We start from the raw sequence: 19,828 nt of genomic DNA on the forward strand, positions 1-19,828 counted from the left end.
TGCAAAGTGTTGTGTAAGTTACTTAAAATAAGTTATTGATTACTAGTTACTAATGACATCTTCAGTCATGTAATTAGTATTTGACTTTCTTCATCTTCATGATCATCAGACTGAAGGACACAGATCCAGTGTCCTCTGTGTGCCCTGCAGCTTGTGTTGCATGCTGGGATTGAGTTACTTTACAGGTTGATCCTAAACGTTTGTATTGGAAGAGAAGGACTGAATCAGCGTATATGAAACACACAATACAGACAGAGAGAGAGAGAGAAATGTTCACGGTGTTGTTGTTGAGTGAATGTAAGAATCATCATCAGCTGTGAGTCATGAACTCAAATCAGGACAAAAACAAACACAGACTAAAGTCTCTCAGATGACTCATTAATATCACTGCAACACTGAGCTTCTGTCTTCATGTGTGACCACACCCACAAATAAAACATCATCCAATCAGGAGGCAGGGTTTTTAAGTATGTGTGTTTGTGATGAAGATGTGAACGAGTGCAGCAGAAGTAACGGTGGTTGTGAGCATGAATGTAACAACACTAGAGGAAGTTACCACTGCTGGTGTCGTCATGGTTACAGACTCTCGGGTCACCACGCCTGTGTGGGTAAGTCTTTCCGAACCGTATGAGACTTCTCTAGCTGAACTAGCATGCTAACATTAGAAACTATCTGGACTTGACCGCAGCAGCAGTATGGCTAGAGGGGATAAAGCTACAGCCTGAATCCTGTGAAGTGTTGGGTTTAGGGTAAGGTTTGGGGGTAGGATTAGCATGAAAACAGCGCTCATTCGGCGAGATTTGGCCAAAGCTGTAACCTAGCCACAACTAACAGCATGTGAATGTGTTGTCATACTGCAGATACAGTGGCAGCTGATTGGCTGACAGACACTTTACATTAAAAGACTGCAGAGAAACACATGCAGTGAGAAATCTGATGGATTGACATCTGCTCATCTCTGCTCATGTTGTCTTAATGGTGTCAGAAGAGCACTTAAAGGGGACAGAGAATGAAAACCCATTTTTACCTTGTCTTTGTTGAATAATGGTAGTCTACCCACATTCACAAACATACAAAAAGTGCTAAACATCTCAGTCTCATAGAAATTCCTCTTTTAGAAATGTCAGCCAGAAAACAGCCCAATCTGAAAAACTGATGCTTATGACATCACAGGCATCTAACTGCCCCTCCACTTTAAAATATTTGGCTACATCTTTTGAGTGGCAGCAAAGTCAGCCAATCAGTAATTGCAAGTTAAGCCAGTAGGGGGAGCCAAATAGGTGCAAAACCACTTGTTTAAAATCCCACACCCTATTATAGCTTTCTGAGAGAGGTTTTTAGGAAGCTTCTAAGGCATTACAGACCCAAACAAAAATGTATTTGTCTACATGTCACATCACAGAACAAGGATAAATACTCCGTTCAATCATTCTATGTCACCTTTAACTCTGTTTATAAACTTTATTACTGCTGTTGATGTGATTCTTGAGCAGAACTTTACAAGGAATTAACATTTACAGATGTTGTTACATTACATTCATCATAACACAATGTTGACCTCAGTCTGGTGTAAAGGTTTAAAGGTGCCAAAGAATTCAATGTTGAACTAATCTGTTAAATTCTTCTATGATATCTAGAAGGTATTTCTGGATATAAATGATCCAGAGTCAGTTTTTCATGTCCATTTACAACATTAGGATTTGTCTTTAGAATGAAATGGTCTATTATTATCTTATTTCAAGGGTCATGAATAATAATGTTGAGCTCTGCTCTGATTGGCTGTTTCTCCTTCAGTAGCTCTGTGTGTGTGTAAACAGATCTTATGTTTGAGTCTGTATCAGATTTTGAGTAATAATCAATTGTTTTAAGATTGTTAATGGACGTTTCTGAGTGCTAAGTTTTTTTTCAGTATGGACCTGCAAAACGTAACTATAACCTCAAAAGTAGAATTTCAACCTAAACGTTAGCATATAGCATTAACTAGCATATAGTGCTTACTCATCAGTCACAACTTTGTTTTATCATTGTAACAACATTGTAATTAATTTAATGTTGGAGGTGTATCTGGACTGTAACGTCACAGTTGGTGTTATGTTGTGATTGGTCTGTTTTCCAGCAGTCGGTCTTCTGCATTCACAAGGTTTACATAAGAAGGAGGAAACATTCATGTTTAGGCTCATGATATGTCATTAACATGTACAGATCTCTATGCCTACATAAATACAGTTTTACATTCTATGGCACCTTTAATAACTTTATATACAGCATTACTGCAGTGACTGTCATTCACACAATCAATAACAATATAAGCACTGTCAGATTAAACACAGTGTTCATGTCTCTCTCTCTCTCTCTTTCTCTCTCTCTCTCTCTCTCTGTGTGTGTTGTGTGGATGTAGATGAGTGTGTGGAAACACCTGAAGTTTGTGGAACGGCTCGCTGTGAGAATCTCTTAGGAAGTCATGAGTGTTTATGTGAGGAGGGATTCGTCTATGACAATCTGACCAAGAGCTGTACAGGTGACATCACAGCAAACAATAACTACATCTCTGTATTTAAACTGATCTCAGAACAGAGCTTATAACCATTATCTGTATCTCTGGTGTCAGTACAGTCATGAGTTGACATGTTTCTGTGTTGGTGGTTATTCTGAGCTGTTTACATGCTTCTGGAAAGATTTCTCTCAGTCAGAAAGGGAAAAAGTATGTAGGTTACATAACAGCTGTAGTGTGCGCTTCATTCAGTTTCAGTTCAGCTACACTTTCATTCCTGAATACATGAATACACATGAAACTTTACTGAAGGATGTTTAATCTCTTTTTTAATCTGAGATGAGATATAATGATAATGAGTGAGTGTGGAAATCAGCAGCTGTTAAACAGATCTCAGATCAGATTGAGACACACTTTATTTCCCTGTAAATATAGAGATGACTGAGTTTGTTTTTAGTCTGTTATAGTTAATTAGAAGACTAAGCGGCAGAGATTATCTTAAACCAGGACTAGGTCTTAGTCTAATTATGAAATATAACTAGTTTTAACAAACATGCCTTACTAAAAACATTACTTGTGTGAATTTTGAGTCAAATCAAAGGGTGCACTTACACTTATTTGAGTCTAGGACTAGTTTAATCCCTGTCTGGGAAAAGGTCTGAGCACCTCTCTTGTGTGATGTTGTGTAGATGTAGATGAGTGTGAGTCTGGTGTGTGTCAGGAGGATTGTGTGAACACGCCTGGAAGTTTCCGTTGTTACTGTGATGGGCGACAGGGCAAGAGACTGACTCAGGATCAGAGGAACTGTGAGGTAAAACTCTCCATTACAACCACACGACTCCTCCACATACTATATCTTTATATAACATAAAGAAATTCATTTAACCTTTATAATGTACAACAGCTTGTTTTTATGAGCTCTGAGAATCTGATTGGATGAGATTGATTTCTGATCGACAGCATGAGTCTGAATGATTTGACACAAAATAAATAAAGAGTTCACAACAGTGTTTGGATTGATTGTGTTCTCTGAAGCGTCTTTATGTTTCTGTATAGTTTAGTGGTAGAGGATTGCGTTAACAGTGCCAAAGGTCGTGGGTTTGAACCCAGTGAACACACGTACTAAAAACATGTTTGCTTGTAATGCATGCACTGTATGTCACTTTAGATAAAAGCGTCGGCCAAAGTCATCAATGTATGTTAAAGTTATAAAGTGATGTGTTTGTTTTTCTGTTAATCTTTGTAATGTTGAAGGTTATTGAGACTCGTCTTCCAGCGAGTATGAAGAGAAACTCTCGCTCGCTGTATCTGGGCCGGATGTTCAGCGGGATTCCTGTGGTCAGACTTCGTTTTCGTCGACGGGTTCAGACCGGGTGAGCAGAAACTACACAACTGTACGCTCGTTGACTTGTTTTTTGTGATGTGTTTGTGATGGTGTGTTTGTGATGATGTGTTTGTGTGCTTCCTGTAGATTCACAGCTGAGTTTGATCTCAGGACTTTTGATTCAGAAGGTGTGATCTTCTTCGCTGGTGGTCATCTCAACAGCTCCTGGATTGTTCTGTTGATTCATCATGGAAAACTGGAGCTGCAGTTAAAGTACGGATCTGTCGGTCGAATGACCAGCAGCGGACCGCCGGTCAATGACGGACAGTGGCATAAGGTCAGAGGTCAACACCGATAGATTCAAATCATTTATCATTAAACCTTTTGTAGTCACGTCATGTTGTCAACTATTTTTTTCTTGCAATTATTTCCCTGCATACTTATTTTATATTTGTGTTTCTAAATGATAATTATTTTTTGTTTGTTTGATTTTCTGTTTGTTGGTGACAGAGTGCACTGACATTGATTTGTTTTTATTTGATAGTTATTTATACATTATCATATTATAGATTTATTATTATTTATACAATTCTGATCAATTCATGTACAGTATACATATTTATAAAGTATATCATATTTTTAAAATATATAAATTGGCACACAAAATTTGTCTTTTAGTAATTAGTACCATGTTTCCGGTCATCATTGAATAAGAAACTGAATGTTGACATCTCATCCCAGATCTCAGTAGAGGAGCAGGGGCGGAGTCTCGTCATTAAGATTGACAGGGAGGCGGTGATGAAGATCGCAGTCAATGGAGATCTGTTCACACAGAATAAAGGCATGCATGAGCTCAACCTGACAGTGGGCGGAGTTCCTTTTAAAGAGGAGGGGCTTGTTAGCAAGGTGAGTGATGATCTGCTAGAAACGTCTGTCCTGCATGAACATCTGCTGCTGTTGAACAGTTGATGAACACGTCAATCACATCCTGTAGGAATATCCACGGGATCTTAATTAATCATCTGATCATGTTCAGTGGGATTAATGACACTTTATTTAACCCTTGTGCATTGTTCCAATTTAATACCCAAAAATGGCCACTAAATTAAATGGCTGTAAAAATGTATCAGATAAATATTTTTTAACTTTTTTGCATACATCTGTTGATCAACCCCAGTACTACCAAATGTTTACAAAAATGTCATGATTTAAACTCTTATATTGCAAAGTTAATAAGTGATGTCACTGATTTGAGGGAAAAAACACACAAAATGACTGATTTTCAATATTAAAAGTGATTGTTGGATGGATTTTTTTTCTGGGTTTTGGGCATGCCAAAGATTAGTAAAGACATTGGCTTTCATGCGTTTTTAGTTTTTGTGCAGCATCAGAATTTCTTTTTCTCCCTCATTTATGGTTTGTGGCCATTTTTGCCCCATTGACTTCCATTATAACCACATTTTTTAAATTGTTTACATGCCCAAGACTGAAAAAGGTAAAACAAAATCCAGTTTACAATCACTTTTTATATTGAAAATTAGTCCTTTTGTGTGTAATTTTTTTTACTAAATTAGTCACACCACTTATAAAATCATGGAATTTAGGTAGTTTTGATCAGTACTGAGGTTGATTAACAGCTTTATGCAAAAACATTTGGAGAAAAAAAGTTTAATTTAGTGGCTAAATTTCAAAGCATTTTATTAAAATGTGTGTCAATATAATATCGGTCACCAAAAATCATTCCATTTGGTGAAACACAGAAAAAGTTGTGGCCAAATTAAGACAACCCCCTGCCCCCCAAAAAATAGCCCCATCGACACAAGTGTGTGTGTGTGTGTTTAGTTTGTGTTCAGCTTCTGTGCTTCATATGGCAATGATGAATCTCTGGTTGTGTGACAGAAATACAGTGATTGGTGATGTTAGGTCATGTGATTTGAGCTTTGAGTGATTTGAGTTAATCTGTCTGTGTTTGTGTGCAGGTGAATCCTCGGTTAGATGCGTGTATGAAGGACTGGCGCTGGTTAACAGGTGAAGACACGTCCATTCAGGAGACCATCCGAAACAATGAACGCATGCAGTGTTACGCTATAGAAGATCACAGCACCTTCTACACCGGACACGGTTTTGCCTTCTTCAATCACAGCCACGGTGAGAGAGAGACAGAGATATAGATAGAGAGAGAGAGAGAGAGAGAGAGAGAGATATAGATAGAGAGAGAGAGAGAGAGAGACATAACATGCTGCATAAAGAATCTGATGACTTTAAATGTTAATTTCAACATGATAATAAAATGTGACTTTAAGCAAAAATCAAATCATTCTGAATCTCTACGGTATGAATTATTAATTATATGATTATTTTGCATTATTTTTAAAAGAAAAGTTTTATTTCAGGTAAACTATGAGCTGAATGTGTGTTTTATTTTGTTAAAGTGAAGTTTTGTGTATTGATATAGGAGACAATCAGACCCTCAGGATTCATCTGAACGTGCGTCCTGTATCCAGTATGGGTGTTTTATTGGCTCTGATTCATCACGACAGAGTCCCGTTCTCCGTCTCGATCTCAGATCATCATCCTAAAACCTTCGAGTGGACACCGGTCAGTGTGTTTGTGTACATCATGTTAAACGCATGTTGTGTAGTTGATATTCTGAATGCTGAATGATTTTGATGTTGCAGCACGTGTTGGTGTCATTCGGTGATGTGGTGGTGGCCAGCGCTTCAGTCTCTTTCAGTGATTCAGAGACACATACGGTCAACGTCAGCGTATCAGGAAACAGCACAATACTGGAGGTGGACGGACAGCCGGGTCGAACCGAGTCTGTGGAGAATCTGGAAGCTCTTGATCTCTCGTCATACAGCACATTTATTGGGGGACTACCAGGTACAATTTCAATTTCTGACCTTTACTGTGGTAAATCAAATATCTGTTCAATTGTTATCTTTGTAATGTTTTATCTAGTTGAATTCAGGCCAGTCAAGTATTAAGTACAGTCAGGGTCAGTGAAGACTTGTTTCTCTTCTGCAGATGTTTCTCTGGTGTCCACGCCCGTCTCTGCGTTCTTCAGCGGCTGTATGGACGTGAGGGTTAACGGTCGTCTGCTGGACGTGGATGAAGCTCAACACAAGCACAATGACATTCGATCTCACTCCTGTCCTCTAGTGAGCGCTCAACAATAAGAGTTCAAACACACTGCCGCCCATCTCTAACATTTACTCCAATAATTAAGAGATGTTTCATTCAGGTCCAGTAAACGCACCATAAACCCAGATCCTGTATGAAGTTCAGCACACACACACACACTGTAGATGTCTTTATTATTTACATGCTTACATTAGACACAACACAAGCTACTGAGATTAAGAGCGCTGTAATATATAAATACTGTATGTGTAAATATGTGACTGTAAAACATTCAACCACCTTCATATCTCTAAAGACCTTCAGACAGCTAAAGGTCTCAATGTAGGTGCTCAACATCATATCAATATCATCGTCTTCACTAGTTGACTTTATTTTAGTCTCTTCTTGTTTGATTTTAGTTTGTGTTTTTAATCATTGTACACTGAATGGTTTTGTATTTGGTTCATGTTTGTTCTGAGTTCACGAAAGAGAAATAAATCCTGACCTTATCAAACGTCCGTCTACACGTTAATATATTTAACACGAATCACTTGAATATCATCTAAATCCTGACACAGCAGACGTTCATGTGCAGATTTAATGTTCTGGGTTTAATGCAACGAAATCTCTTTTCAGGGATGCAAATGTTTAACCTTTTGTAGAGGACGACTAGTTACGTGACCCGTCTCTCTCTGTCATTGTGTTAATGGAGCTGATGGCAGATTGTTTCATAATCTTTACACAGCCGATCTCGATTCACAACAGCAGCACTACAGTATATACAGCACTATGTTCATAGATGACAAATTTAGTACACTAGTTTTTAGTGCATTAATGCACATGTATGAAAATAAAAAGTGTCTATGCCGTTATTGATTTGTGACTCTTTAGGATGGATGAAGTTTGGGTGTTTATGGATTATTACAGCACATCTATCTGTTGTTCTCTTCTTTTTGTTAGCTATTGTCAAAAATGTTCATGTTTGTCTGCTTCACATCCTCAACAGGATTAAATGATTGTATCGAACACCACAGAGAAGATCAGACATCTATCATCTTTATATCATTTATACAGCGCATAATTATTGCTGTTCATTTAACAAACAACAGAGTCACAAAGCTAAACGTGGATTAAACTCAGAACATCTGAAGCTCCAGCTGGGACAGAAACACTCAACAATAATCCAGAAATAATAACTGAGATCATATCACACAGACACAAATCAACTCAGATCATCTTCATGTGGAGGTGTGATTGGTTGTGGATGTTAACAGGCGTACGGTGGAGGTTTCTCAAAGGCTCCTAAAGAGTTTGGATAAAGTGAAGGTGCGTTTGGAGTCAACATGTATCCACCGGGGTCCTGAGATGTGGATTGGTTCGGTACTGATGGGTTTCCGCTCTGGACTGAAGGTTGAGGTTCATCTGATGATGAAGCAGAAGTCTCAGGGTTTGGCTGACCTGAGGTCAGTGCTGGGTAATTATTCATATGCTGAGAAAAAAAATCACAGTTAACAGAAGAAACTTAAGTTTGATCTTCAGAAAGAAATGTGTTACACACTTTTATAAGTGACACACGGTGCAAAATATCATCCAACTATCTCTGGAGAACTTCACACGCGTTTGTGTTGTTTATTTGTTATGTTGGCCATCGACGCGTAAGTGCATATACAGACATTTGATGTAGTTTTGCTTACCGCCTGTGACTCATGACCCGGTTGGGACAAACATAAAGAAACTATATCCATTGTTTTCATAAAGCTGACTTACTTAGAAACCTGAACAAGGGTTTCTTCTCCTTACATCCAAAAACACACTTCTTTTTGTGCTATTGTTAAGTCTTGATATAGAACAAAGCTGTCACGTGCACGGCAAAAAAAATCTTTGGCCAAAAATATGTTTGAAATAAATGCTAAATACATTTTGTAGATGTACTTGTAAGTTTTGATCATCACTCTGAATCTGATCTCTAAGTCATTTACAAAAATCTGATTTTGAGCAAAAAGCTGAAATAATTGCAGAGGTGATAAAAAAGAGAACAAATAAAGATGATTTTATTTTACGAAACCCTGCTATGCATATGAAGTAACAGTTTTATAAAAGCAATAAGCCCCGTGAAGCAATGATGTTACAGTGCATTTTATAACAGCTAACTCTGCTTCACGTCGTTCCTAATAACGCCCCTTATCTGTTAGAAAATGCACTGTAACCCACCGCCTCTTCGGGTTTATTACTTCATTCAACTACAAAAACATACTTATAATTTGATATCTTTTCAAACCTTATGTTTACAGGTTTGTAACATACAAAGTTTTTCTTTTTTTAAATGCATCTTGAATATAATTGCTTTAAAATATTTATTTTTAAATATATTTCAAAATATACAAAAAATAGCCAAAAAATGTATTGGTGAAAAATGACATTTTTGTAACTATATTTCAAAATATATTTCAGCACATACATTTTTTGGCCATTTTTTGTATATTTTAAAATACATTTTAACTTATATTTGAAAAGATATATTTTGCCATATGGGGTTACTTTTACTGGAAGGATCAATGCTAATGAGCGTCCTTGTGGGAGTGCTTTTCTGGGGGAAGTGCCTATAAAAGGAATATGGAGTCACTGGTATGTAACGAATAACCAAACTTTCCGAAACTTTCTAGTTTGAACCAGAAATACGCTCAACTGCTTTTTTGACACTTTGCATTTGTTTGACATGAGGATTACAAATCTATAACTGTGTTAATAAGTCAGAATGCATGAAATCGCATTAAACCAATCCTTTAATAAATGATTGATGAGATCTGACCTGCATGGGTAAACCATAAGCAGGGAATCCTGGTAGTGTTTGTCCAGATGGACAGAATCCACCATATGTGAGGAGATGTTGAGTGGGATTATAAAGAATATGAGGAGGTGCAGCTGGACTCTGAGACATCTGACGCTGATCCACAGGAGCCTGAAGACCACAACACACACACACACACAACACACAACACACACACACACACACACAGATAAGACTCAACACAGAAGAGCTCTATTAATTAATAACATCATTTGCATGACAACATCTTGACTTATATAAGGCAAATTATGTAGGATTTCATAAAAATGTCAAAAGATACACTAATGTGTTGACAGTAATGATATTGTGTAATCAAGATCAAGAAGTTATTATTAAATACCGACACACACTCAGCTCATAACAAAGTGAATCATTAAGTGAAGAATCACTTTACTGAATCTGAATCTTTATCTGTTCATTGTTAGACTCTCACCAAATCTTTAAAGGCTCCCAGAACTGCGGCAGTGATGATTCCCAAAAACACACCCAGAACATTGAGCGTCACACACGCCCACATCAACCGGTAGAGATACACAACATCCCAACAGCTCCTTACACCCGTAAACTCATAATACTGTGTGTGATAATCTGAACTGAACACACACACAGAGAGAGAGAGAATGAGTGATCATCATGTAAAGCTGTAAATCTTCAGACATTATTTTTCTATCTGATCCTTCACCTCTCACAGCTGTATAAGTCACAACAATAACAGGTGTTACTCTTCACTTTCAGTGTACACTGTTTACCGTATGACTGACACTGGACCTGTACACATACACACAGAGAAACAGACATATACACAACAGATATACACAACTCATATATTAGCTGTTAGGTACAAATGTATATTTTCAGTGCCAATAAACATCTTCAGAAAACACAAAGAGACTTTGATTTATTGATTTAAGTTTATAAATGAATTGAATAAAGTGAGTGTTCATGATTCTAACTGACCAACAGATGGAGCTGTAAACCTGTAAGGACTGTAATGATGCTTTTATTCACATCTCTATAAAACTCCTCTGACTTAAACTCACAGATGAAGCTTTAGTAGTAAAATGATTCAGTTTAATGAAACCAAAATCAATATAAAGAATAAAATCATGACAGATTATTACAAAGACAAAGACACAACTGTGATGAAAGAACATCTTTATTGTGTTATAGTGTAAGAAACAGACTCACCTCTGTGTAATAACTCTCATAACCATAACCTGAACTACTGGAGAAAAACTCACAACGACCTTCCATCAGCGGTCTCCTGTCCTGAACACACACACACACACACAAAGAGTTAATGTTGACAGTAATTGAGATCAGTAAGAGTTGAGTGATTTATTTCTGACGTGTTTGCGCTATAAAACCTTCATCAGAGACACTTTAGATTGAGGTTTTTAATTCTTATGATGACATGAATGAACGAATGAACGGACATAATGACTCATTCTGACGATTCTGATCATAAACCAAACCCTTAAAATCGCTCAAGTGTGTTTAAAGATCTCAATAATTTTCTTCATTCAGAACTCAAAATAACAACACAAAATATTTACTGCTATGATTCATTTCTCATCTTATGAGTTTAACATTTACAAGATCTGACAAAAAACTCAGAATATCAAACATCACAGAGAAACTCACTGCGAAGAAGATGAAGAAGAAAATATCAAAACATATTCAAGAGAAAACATTATAACATGACTGTGTGTGTGTGTGTGTGTGTGTGTGTGTGTGTGTGTGTGTGTGTGTGTGTGTGTGTGTGTGTGTGTTACTCACAATAAACTCAGCAGCAATGACACCGTCAATGACAGCACAGAGAAAACACGACACAACACCCAGACTGATGAAAATAATCGACGCTATCAACTAGAAGAGAAAACATTCAATCATTTATTTAGTTTAAATCTGTTTTACTGCAGAGCTAAAAATATAAAACACTTTAATGTACAGCAGCAGATATATATGAAGAACAAACACAATCTCTCTCTCTCTCTCTCTGTGTGTGTGTGTGTGATTGCAGTAATAAAGTAAATGTAAAGCTTTGTTTCACTGGAGTCTGCTGGCACAATGCTTTATGGGTAATTTACTGTCTGTGGAGGAAAGGAAAGTTAAAGAACAATCACACAAATAATCAGAATAATGATCACAATCATAATGAATCATTAATAATGTCATTCTCTCAATCACATCTTTTATGAGTTTATATTGCACCGCTTCTGTTTAATTTGTATATGCTCCCACTTGGTCAAATAATGAAAAAGAACCAAATTGCTTACCACAGCTATGCAGATGACACCCAGATATACTTAGCCCTGTCACCTAATGACTACAGCCCCATTGACTCTCTATGTAAATGCATTGATGAAATTAACTGTTGGATGCGTCAAAACTTCCTCCAGTTAAACAAAGACAAAACTGAAGTCATTGTATCTGGAAATAAAGATGAAACTCTCAAAGTTAACACATACCTTGACTCTAGGGGTCTAAAGACACAAAATAAAGTCAGAAATCTTGGTGTAATTTTAGAGTCTGACCTTAATTTCAGTAGTCATGTGAAAGCAATAAGCAAATCAGCTTACTACCATCTCAGAAATATTGCCAGAATTAGCTGTTTTGTCTCAAGACAGGACTTAGAGAAACTTGTTCATGCTTTCATCACCAGCAGGGTGGATTACTGCAATGGACTTCTTACTGGGATCCCCAAAAAGACCATTAGACAGCTGCAGCTCATACAAAACTCTGCTGCCAGAATTCGGACCAGAACCAAAAAATCTGAGCACATTACTCCAGTCCTCAGGTCCTTACACTGGCTACCTGTTACATTTAGAATAGATTTTAAAGTATTGTTACTCGTTTATAAATCACTTCATGGCTTAGGACCCAAATACATGACAGATATGCTAACTGTATATAAACCTAAAAGATTACTCAGATCATTAGGATCAGGTCAGTTAGAAATCCCAAGGGTTCACTCAAAACAAGGTGCGTCAGCATTTAGTTATTATGCCACCTCTAGCTGGAATCAGCTTCCAGAAGAGATCAGATGTGCTTCAACAGTAAACACTTTTAAATCTAGATTAAAAACACATCTGTTTAACTCTTGAGCACTGTGCTGCTTCACACTGACTGCACTTTTAACTCAAGTCACTTTTATTTCTGTTTTATTCATTTTAAAGTGTTTTTATTAAAATCACATTTATTTTCTTTCTAAATTCTCATGTATCTTTGTTTTTATTGTGATTTTATTGTGTATCTATTATTTTTACATTTTCTTTTTTCTCTTTTATATATTGTTTTCTCATTTCTATGTAAAGCACTTTGAATGACCTCTGTGTATGAAATGTGCTATACAAATAAACTTGCCTTGCCTTGCCTTGCCTATATCATCAGATGAATCAAATCAAACTCAACTACACAAATTCACATTTATTCCTTTAATGAAAGATTTCATATAAAGCAACTTATAAATAAGACACAAGATCATAAAGTTTAAAGAGTAAGATGATAAATGTAGTCACTTTTAATTCAAGTGTTTAATAAATACAAATATAAAACATCAAAGTTTTTTTAGGGAAGTCACGTCAGTAGATTGATTGACTGATTGGTTGTTTTATTCTGGAAGGCGGGACTTATTGACCGTCGCATTAGTGCTCAGTGGTTATATCAGATATCTCTAGTCAAGTGCAGGTAAACCCACACAACACAACTGAAGCTGAATGGAGATTAGTATGAAATAATAAATGAGCTTTCAAACACACATTTGAGTGGATTTAAACAAAACAACAAACACAACACAACACAATAACACTTTAAAGATGTCATTACAGACAGAAGATCTACATCTCAGTAACTCAACACCATCTACACAAACTAACCAGCAGCCAACACACTTCATTAACTATTAAAACACACACACACACACACACACACACACACACACACACACACACACACACGTGTAGACATCAATGACGCGTGATTGGTGTGTGTTTTTAACAGAGGTGGACTGAACTCTCTTTATTTGACTGACTTCAGAGCAGAGAAGAGCGCTGCGGTTTTTTATATTGTCAGGCAATCACTAATGCAGCTGTCCTGTCAATCAAATATTAAAGCATGAGCGCTTTTGAAACTTTAGTTTGTTGTAGTGATGCACCGATGTTTCAGCCGCCGATATTTATCGGCCAATTTTTGATGAATTTGAAACCATCGGCATATCGGCAATAGCACGAGACAGGCCGATACCGATTGTTTATTAATTAACTGCATAAAGAAATCCATTATATGTAAAAAATGAGTTAATGTTGTTAATAAAATAAATGCTGAATAGCAAAAACCACCTTTGAAGGTTGTCATGCCGTCTTATTATATTTGTTTTAGCTTAATTTGTGCCTCTCTTATTATGTTGGTCAGTTCAAATCCATGTTCAGTAAAAATAATTTGATGCAGAAATAAACTAGCTAATAGACCAACTGTATAGTATTGTATACAAGTGTTTAATATCGGTATCGGCATCGGCCAGAAGTTGTCTGTTTAAATCGGTATCGGCCCAAAAAAATCCTAACGGTGCATCCCTAGTTTGTTGTTAACAGGGTTGCAAAGGGGAGGAAAGTAAATTTCTGGAAACTTTCCATTGGAATATTCCAAATTGGAAAACTGAACAGGAATTTATGGGAATTTATATTAACTTTTTCATATGCAACCATAAATAAAAAAATTTAGACACTAACTTTTTTATCGATCTCACCTAAATGTTTTCTCAGTGTATTTGTCTTTACAGTGCTATAATGTTGTTGCTGTAGCTTACACACAACACAAGGAAGTTTTAAACACATTAATGAATACATCAAAAGATATTTAGTGTGCAGAATTGAAGAAATGATCTGTGAATGTTATGTAAGAGGGGTTCGTGTGGCCTCAATGTCCCTTCAGTAAACTGTGTGTTGTGTGCATGTGACTGATGAATGTGCAACTCAAATTACATTAAATCTTCTTGTTTTTAATAAAATGTAAGATTTTTTCATTAGATTTAAGTTCCCTGTTCAAGGTGTAGGAACAGCAGATAACCAGCATTCTCCTCCCTAACTGCTACATTTGGACTGGGTTTTGGTGGGTTAACACAAACAGGTGTCTGGTTCGATCAGATAAGACAACTGACCAACATCTTTTATGGCCGAGCTCATATTTTGATTGGCCAACACAATCTCTGCTTATTATCCATTCAAACCCCCTTCACCATCATCTGAAGGCAGGATGATATTGGCTAACCAAACAACAAATCTTTACATCCTTCCACCAACAAAATGGACTTAAAACCATCACCTATGAACTTTATACTCGTTTAAAGACACTAGCATTGTGAATTACATCTCTGTTTTATGAAACTGTTTAAATAATCAGAGTAATGAATGAACGAACGAACAAACGAACAAATGTTTGATATGATAACATTTTGCTGTCATGTTTATACTTTTTACATTCAGGATAATGCCAGTGGTATTTTGTAAATGGTTTGTAAATTAAATTCTAAAGACAAAGTTAATGTAGTTAATGTAGTTTACTTTATGCTATGCAAATGACTTCCTCACAGTGAAGAAAAGTGGGCCACATTCGGTGGACTTCATCTGACATCAACAGCCAATCACGGTTCTGCATCAGGAAAGTTATTAAAGTACCTTTTGTGTCCATCTACTGAGAGAGACAATAACAGATCATCAAAAAACAACCAAGTTTGTGAATCTCTCTTTGAGATTTCACAACTCCTTGTTCTGAGTTTGACAACAGAGATCGACCACAAGTTCTGAGTTTCTGGCCTGTGCGTTCAGAGACTGACCAGATCACATCACATCACGTCCTTGATCTTCTCATCCAGAAAGACAATCACAGACGTCTGCAACAAAGTGAAGCTCAGAAGAGTAAACCTTCACTTCAAGGGACCTTCATCTGCGTGTTCCAAATAAGACCTTCTGCACTGACTCCAGGACCACGTCTGCGTGTTCCAGATCACTAGAATCATCTCAGTGCTTCCCGGAGATCAGCATTTTCACAGCACTTAGTGTTCAAGGCTGTTGAATTGAACCTGATTCTTTCCTCATTGTAGCACGGAAAAGCCTGATACGTGGCCGACGGGTCACCACCGGACAGCTCATTAGACACCACAGAACGTAAATATAACACAAACAAATCTTTCCTGAAACCATGGCATTGCTCTATTATATCAGTAACTATTTACAATAGACGCTTCTCAATATTGCATTACTGATTTCTTTAATGTTTAAGGTTTTTATCTTATCAGAAACAGAAAACATTCTACCATAAATTCTACTCAGTCACTTCAATCTTCTATTCTTCCCATTTTACTTTCCATCTTTTTCTATTCTTTAGTATTTTAGTATCATTTAGTAGTCTCATCTGACATAGACGCACGCACGCACGCACGCACACACACAAGATGAAACCTTTAGTGTCCTGTGTATGGAATACTACCATATACTGAAAATCACTAAATTATTTGGTGCCCGTGTCAAAATCACTACGTAGGCAACTCTGTAACTTTTTCATATTCCCAGTTTATTCCCATTAATTCCCATGGAAAGTTTCCAGCCTTGAATTGAATTCCCAGAATTTTGCAAGCCTAGTTGTTAAGTGTCATATTAGCAGAAACTTTAAAAAGAGGACACTTGCTTTGACCTTGATGTAGGTGAACAAACACTGCAGTCTCCGGTTATCCCAAACAACTGTAAACTTCTGTCAACAGAAGTCCCGCCTCTCCCATCATTCTATTGGGCAATGGAAAAACGTGAATGATGTCGGGCGCTTTTCAGCTGAGATCTGTGTGATAAGTGTGTCTGATTTAATTCTCTTCTAGTCTGAAGGTGACTGTAATATATTTTGTGAAACATTACTATCTTTGTATTTCATTACAGTCATAATTCTGTAGGATTTAACCTCTAAACTCGTCCACAGACCACAGACCTCTCTCTCTCTCATCTGTACTGGGGTCAGAGGTCATTGACTTTACTGAGTGTTTCAATGATCTCATCTGCACTGATACGGACTGATGCCCACTAATGTCTTCACCTGAGCACACAACTTCACTTTATCACACTGTGTGTGTGTGTGTGTGTGTGTGTGTGTGTGTGTGCGTGTGTGTGTGTGTGTGTGTGTACACATGAGTACCTGGAGACATTCATTAAATTTTAAAACTGTACTGGGATCAGGGCCCAGAACACAACAGAACACTAAATCACAAACAGACACCTTGACGGATCCACCACAGGCTGCCATGGTTACAGCACACAGAGTTGAAGTGTGTGACCGTAGTAAACATGGTAAACATTAATAAATGCAAGAAAAGAAACTGAGAGAGCCAAGAAAACCTTCATCACTTGTTTCTCTAATACAGAAATAAAGTTCAGTCATTATGGCGTTAGTTTGTTTCAGGAGGAGAAGAGATGAGACGGTGATCTGTTAAATCAGGTTACATCATTACTAATACATCAACCAGCCGTCACTATAGAAACACTGCTGTTTGACACGCGCTTTATCAGAAATCAATTGAAACATTTCACAGCCAATAAGAGCTCTCTGTACATCTGCTTTAGTGTTATACAGAAGAAATAAAGTCAGACATCTACATGAGAAGTTTAAGTTAAGTTTACTTTAAACAACCAGAATCAGGTTTAATTGTATAGAATAAAAGTGAATTATTGTTTGTGTTGAATTGATCATGAGATCCTGCTGTAGTCCAATCATCAATAATAATCTAATTCATCTCAGAGCTCTCAGCCAATCACATTCAACATTACTGACCACATGCCCAATCAAATCTATCGATCTGACAGCGAATGAGCTTTTTGTGTTCTCAGGTAAACTTGGGTAATATTATCTGCAATCCATTATATAGGGACAAAAATAAGCAGTCCCAGAAATACACAGACTGTAAGTGTAACACTATTGACATGTGCCAGTAAACCCAGTGAAGATATTCCCATCATCATCATCATCATCATCATCATCATCAGCTCGTACTCACCATCGGCCGGCGATTCTCAAACAGATTTAACCCCACGACCCCCAGAAATGCTCCAAAACTCAACTATTATTGAAAAAGAGAGAGAGATTAATAATGACAACATCTGCAGTTTATTCTCATTTCTACACCACCATTCACAAGCTTAAAAACACTTAGAAACGCTTCATTTATTTTATTTTAAGAATGCATTATTGGCACGACAAAAGCTCTACATTGGTATTAACAAAGCATTTGGTACAAATAGTGCAAAAATAGTACAAATTAAAGTATACCGTGCACAATTAAAAGTAATATATAAAGTTATAGAAATAAAATAAAAGAATAAACACAAAATTAATTAATAGAATAAAGCAGTAATTTACATTAGATACTTCATTAACTTTTACTCATTATTTATTTGACATTTTTCCACATATTAGAATAAGACGAATATAACTCCAAAAATAATAGCATAGAAAATAAAACAAAGCTCTTCTATATTTAATCATCTTCAGTGTTATTTTATTCCTCAGATGTTTTTAAACCGTATTAAAGGAGTTCACATTCATTCTGGGCTGTTCTTGACTGATTATTTGCTTTAACTCGTCTATTTCAGTTTCAGTATTTTCAAACATTTACAAATACAACTTTATTTTAAGAGTAAACACTTGACTGATATATTTCACATGATTTTAAACATGTTTTAATATTATTTGGATTAAAGCATATAAACTAAAGTGATGTATGAAGTCGAACTCACTATAATTCCTGGATAATATCCCGACACAGCCACATTATCAGTGTGTGTAGCAGACAAAAGTCCCATCACAAGAATCAGAAGAGAAAGAGCAAAGAGAGAAACTGAACACCACACAGCTGTACGACGTCTCTTCACATATTCATCTAAACACAACACAACACAACACAACACATGATGACAAACACACTGTCTCAAATTAATAACATGACAGAAACAATAAATGAATTCAACTTTTGCAGTGTTTTAAAGCCACGAGCTGTCTAAAGTACGTGCAAGTATGAAAATAGTGACGCATAAATAAGATTATAATCATTATATCATGTGTTAATAAACGCACCTGCTGGACGCGCGTTGTCCGCGGGCGTCTGCTGCTGCATCGCGATGAAGTTTATTATAAACACTTATGATGAATCCGCGCGCGTACAGGCGCTCCGCTCATCGGTGCGCGTTCACGTGAAGTGCGGGGCGACGCGAGCGACAAAGCGCTCAAAAACTCACGCGACAATATGACGCATTAAAGGAGGAGCGTGCAAGCGTTATAATTAACGTCCTCCTCATCAGATAAACCAGTGATAACAGACTTAGCTAGTCAAAATATACTAGTTAAGACCAATCATAAATGTTGTCTGACTGGAAACTACTGTGGAAGTTAAATTAACCTTGAACAATCAGATTAAACAGTTACTAATTATACAAAAAAAGCCTCCATTACGGCTTTACACTGTAAAAAAACAGCACGTTAAAACAACTTGGTTTTGCAAGTCAAGAATTTAACTTAAGTTTTAACCTGTGACAAGTTGACATAACTTATAAAAACAAGTTGAAGTTGTTTAAGACATACTGTGGCTGAAACCTCATTTAAATAAATATATATATATATATATATATATATATATATATATATATATATATATATATATATATATATATATATATATATATATATATATATATATATATATATATATATATATATATATATATATATATATATATATATATATATATATATAAACAAAGACAAACTACTATTTTTAAGAAACAAACTAGTATGAGCAGTATACTTAGAGCAACATCACTATAGAGGGCAGTTTACCAGACATGGATTAAGTTTAGTCCCAGACTAAAATGTATGTTGGAGTCATCTTAACTAAAACAATTTGAACTGACATATCTTAAATATCAGTACTGGATTTTGTAAAACTACTCAAATCTCCTAATATAACTAATGCCTACTCCTAGATTAATCTAAACCAGTGGTCGCCAAC

The 19,828-nt window shown here is 36.4% G+C and overlaps 2 protein-coding genes across 2 annotated transcripts in view; one reads left to right on the forward strand and one right to left on the reverse strand.

Annotated features, from left to right (window-relative positions):
• The window catches only part of gas6 (growth arrest-specific 6), a 13,639-nt gene extending 6,253 nt beyond the window's left edge, over positions 1 to 7,386 (forward strand). The window contains exons 6-15 of the mRNA XM_073866314.1: positions 489 to 601; positions 2,386 to 2,518; positions 3,181 to 3,302; positions 3,746 to 3,864; positions 3,963 to 4,152; positions 4,557 to 4,721; positions 5,795 to 5,963; positions 6,271 to 6,413; positions 6,494 to 6,698; positions 6,843 to 7,386. Of these exons, the coding sequence (XP_073722415.1) occupies positions 489 to 601; positions 2,386 to 2,518; positions 3,181 to 3,302; positions 3,746 to 3,864; positions 3,963 to 4,152; positions 4,557 to 4,721; positions 5,795 to 5,963; positions 6,271 to 6,413; positions 6,494 to 6,698; positions 6,843 to 6,994 (1,511 nt within the window). The 3' untranslated portion in view covers positions 6,995 to 7,386. The remainder of the gene's footprint in view (positions 1 to 488; positions 602 to 2,385; positions 2,519 to 3,180; positions 3,303 to 3,745; positions 3,865 to 3,962; positions 4,153 to 4,556; positions 4,722 to 5,794; positions 5,964 to 6,270; positions 6,414 to 6,493; positions 6,699 to 6,842) is intronic.
• Positions 7,114 to 19,374, reverse strand: LOC129445155 (transmembrane protein 255B). Its single transcript, XM_055206296.2, has 9 exons — positions 18,898 to 19,374; positions 18,561 to 18,703; positions 17,822 to 17,884; positions 11,566 to 11,655; positions 10,975 to 11,055; positions 10,469 to 10,554; positions 10,220 to 10,379; positions 9,748 to 9,897; positions 7,114 to 8,427 (listed from the first exon to the last, which is right to left on the reverse strand). The coding sequence occupies exons 1-9, from the start codon at positions 18,935 to 18,937 to the stop codon at positions 8,206 to 8,208; spliced, it is 1,035 nt and encodes a 344-aa protein (XP_055062271.1). The 5' UTR covers positions 18,938 to 19,374; the 3' UTR covers positions 7,114 to 8,205.
• Between the last annotated feature and the right edge of the window lie 454 nt (positions 19,375 to 19,828).

The sequence above is a fragment of the Misgurnus anguillicaudatus genome, chromosome 3 (genome assembly GCF_027580225.2).
Source record: "Misgurnus anguillicaudatus chromosome 3, ASM2758022v2, whole genome shotgun sequence".
Lineage (NCBI taxonomy): Eukaryota > Metazoa > Chordata > Actinopteri > Cypriniformes > Cobitidae > Misgurnus > Misgurnus anguillicaudatus.

Bases quoted from the DNA above. Each gene is read 5' to 3' on its own strand.
- LOC129445155 (XM_055206296.2), bottom strand. From the start codon at position 18,937: ATGCAGCAGCAGACGCCCGCGGACAACGCGCGTCCAGCAG. The intron at 11,656-17,821 runs GTGAGTACGAGC...TTTCTCTTCTAG, and splicing joins TTGAGAATCGCCGGCCGATG to TTGATAGCGTCGATTATTTT. The intron at 10,555-10,974 runs GTGAGTCTGTTT...GTATGTGTACAG, and splicing joins ATGAGAGTTATTACACAGAG to GTCCAGTGTCAGTCATACGG.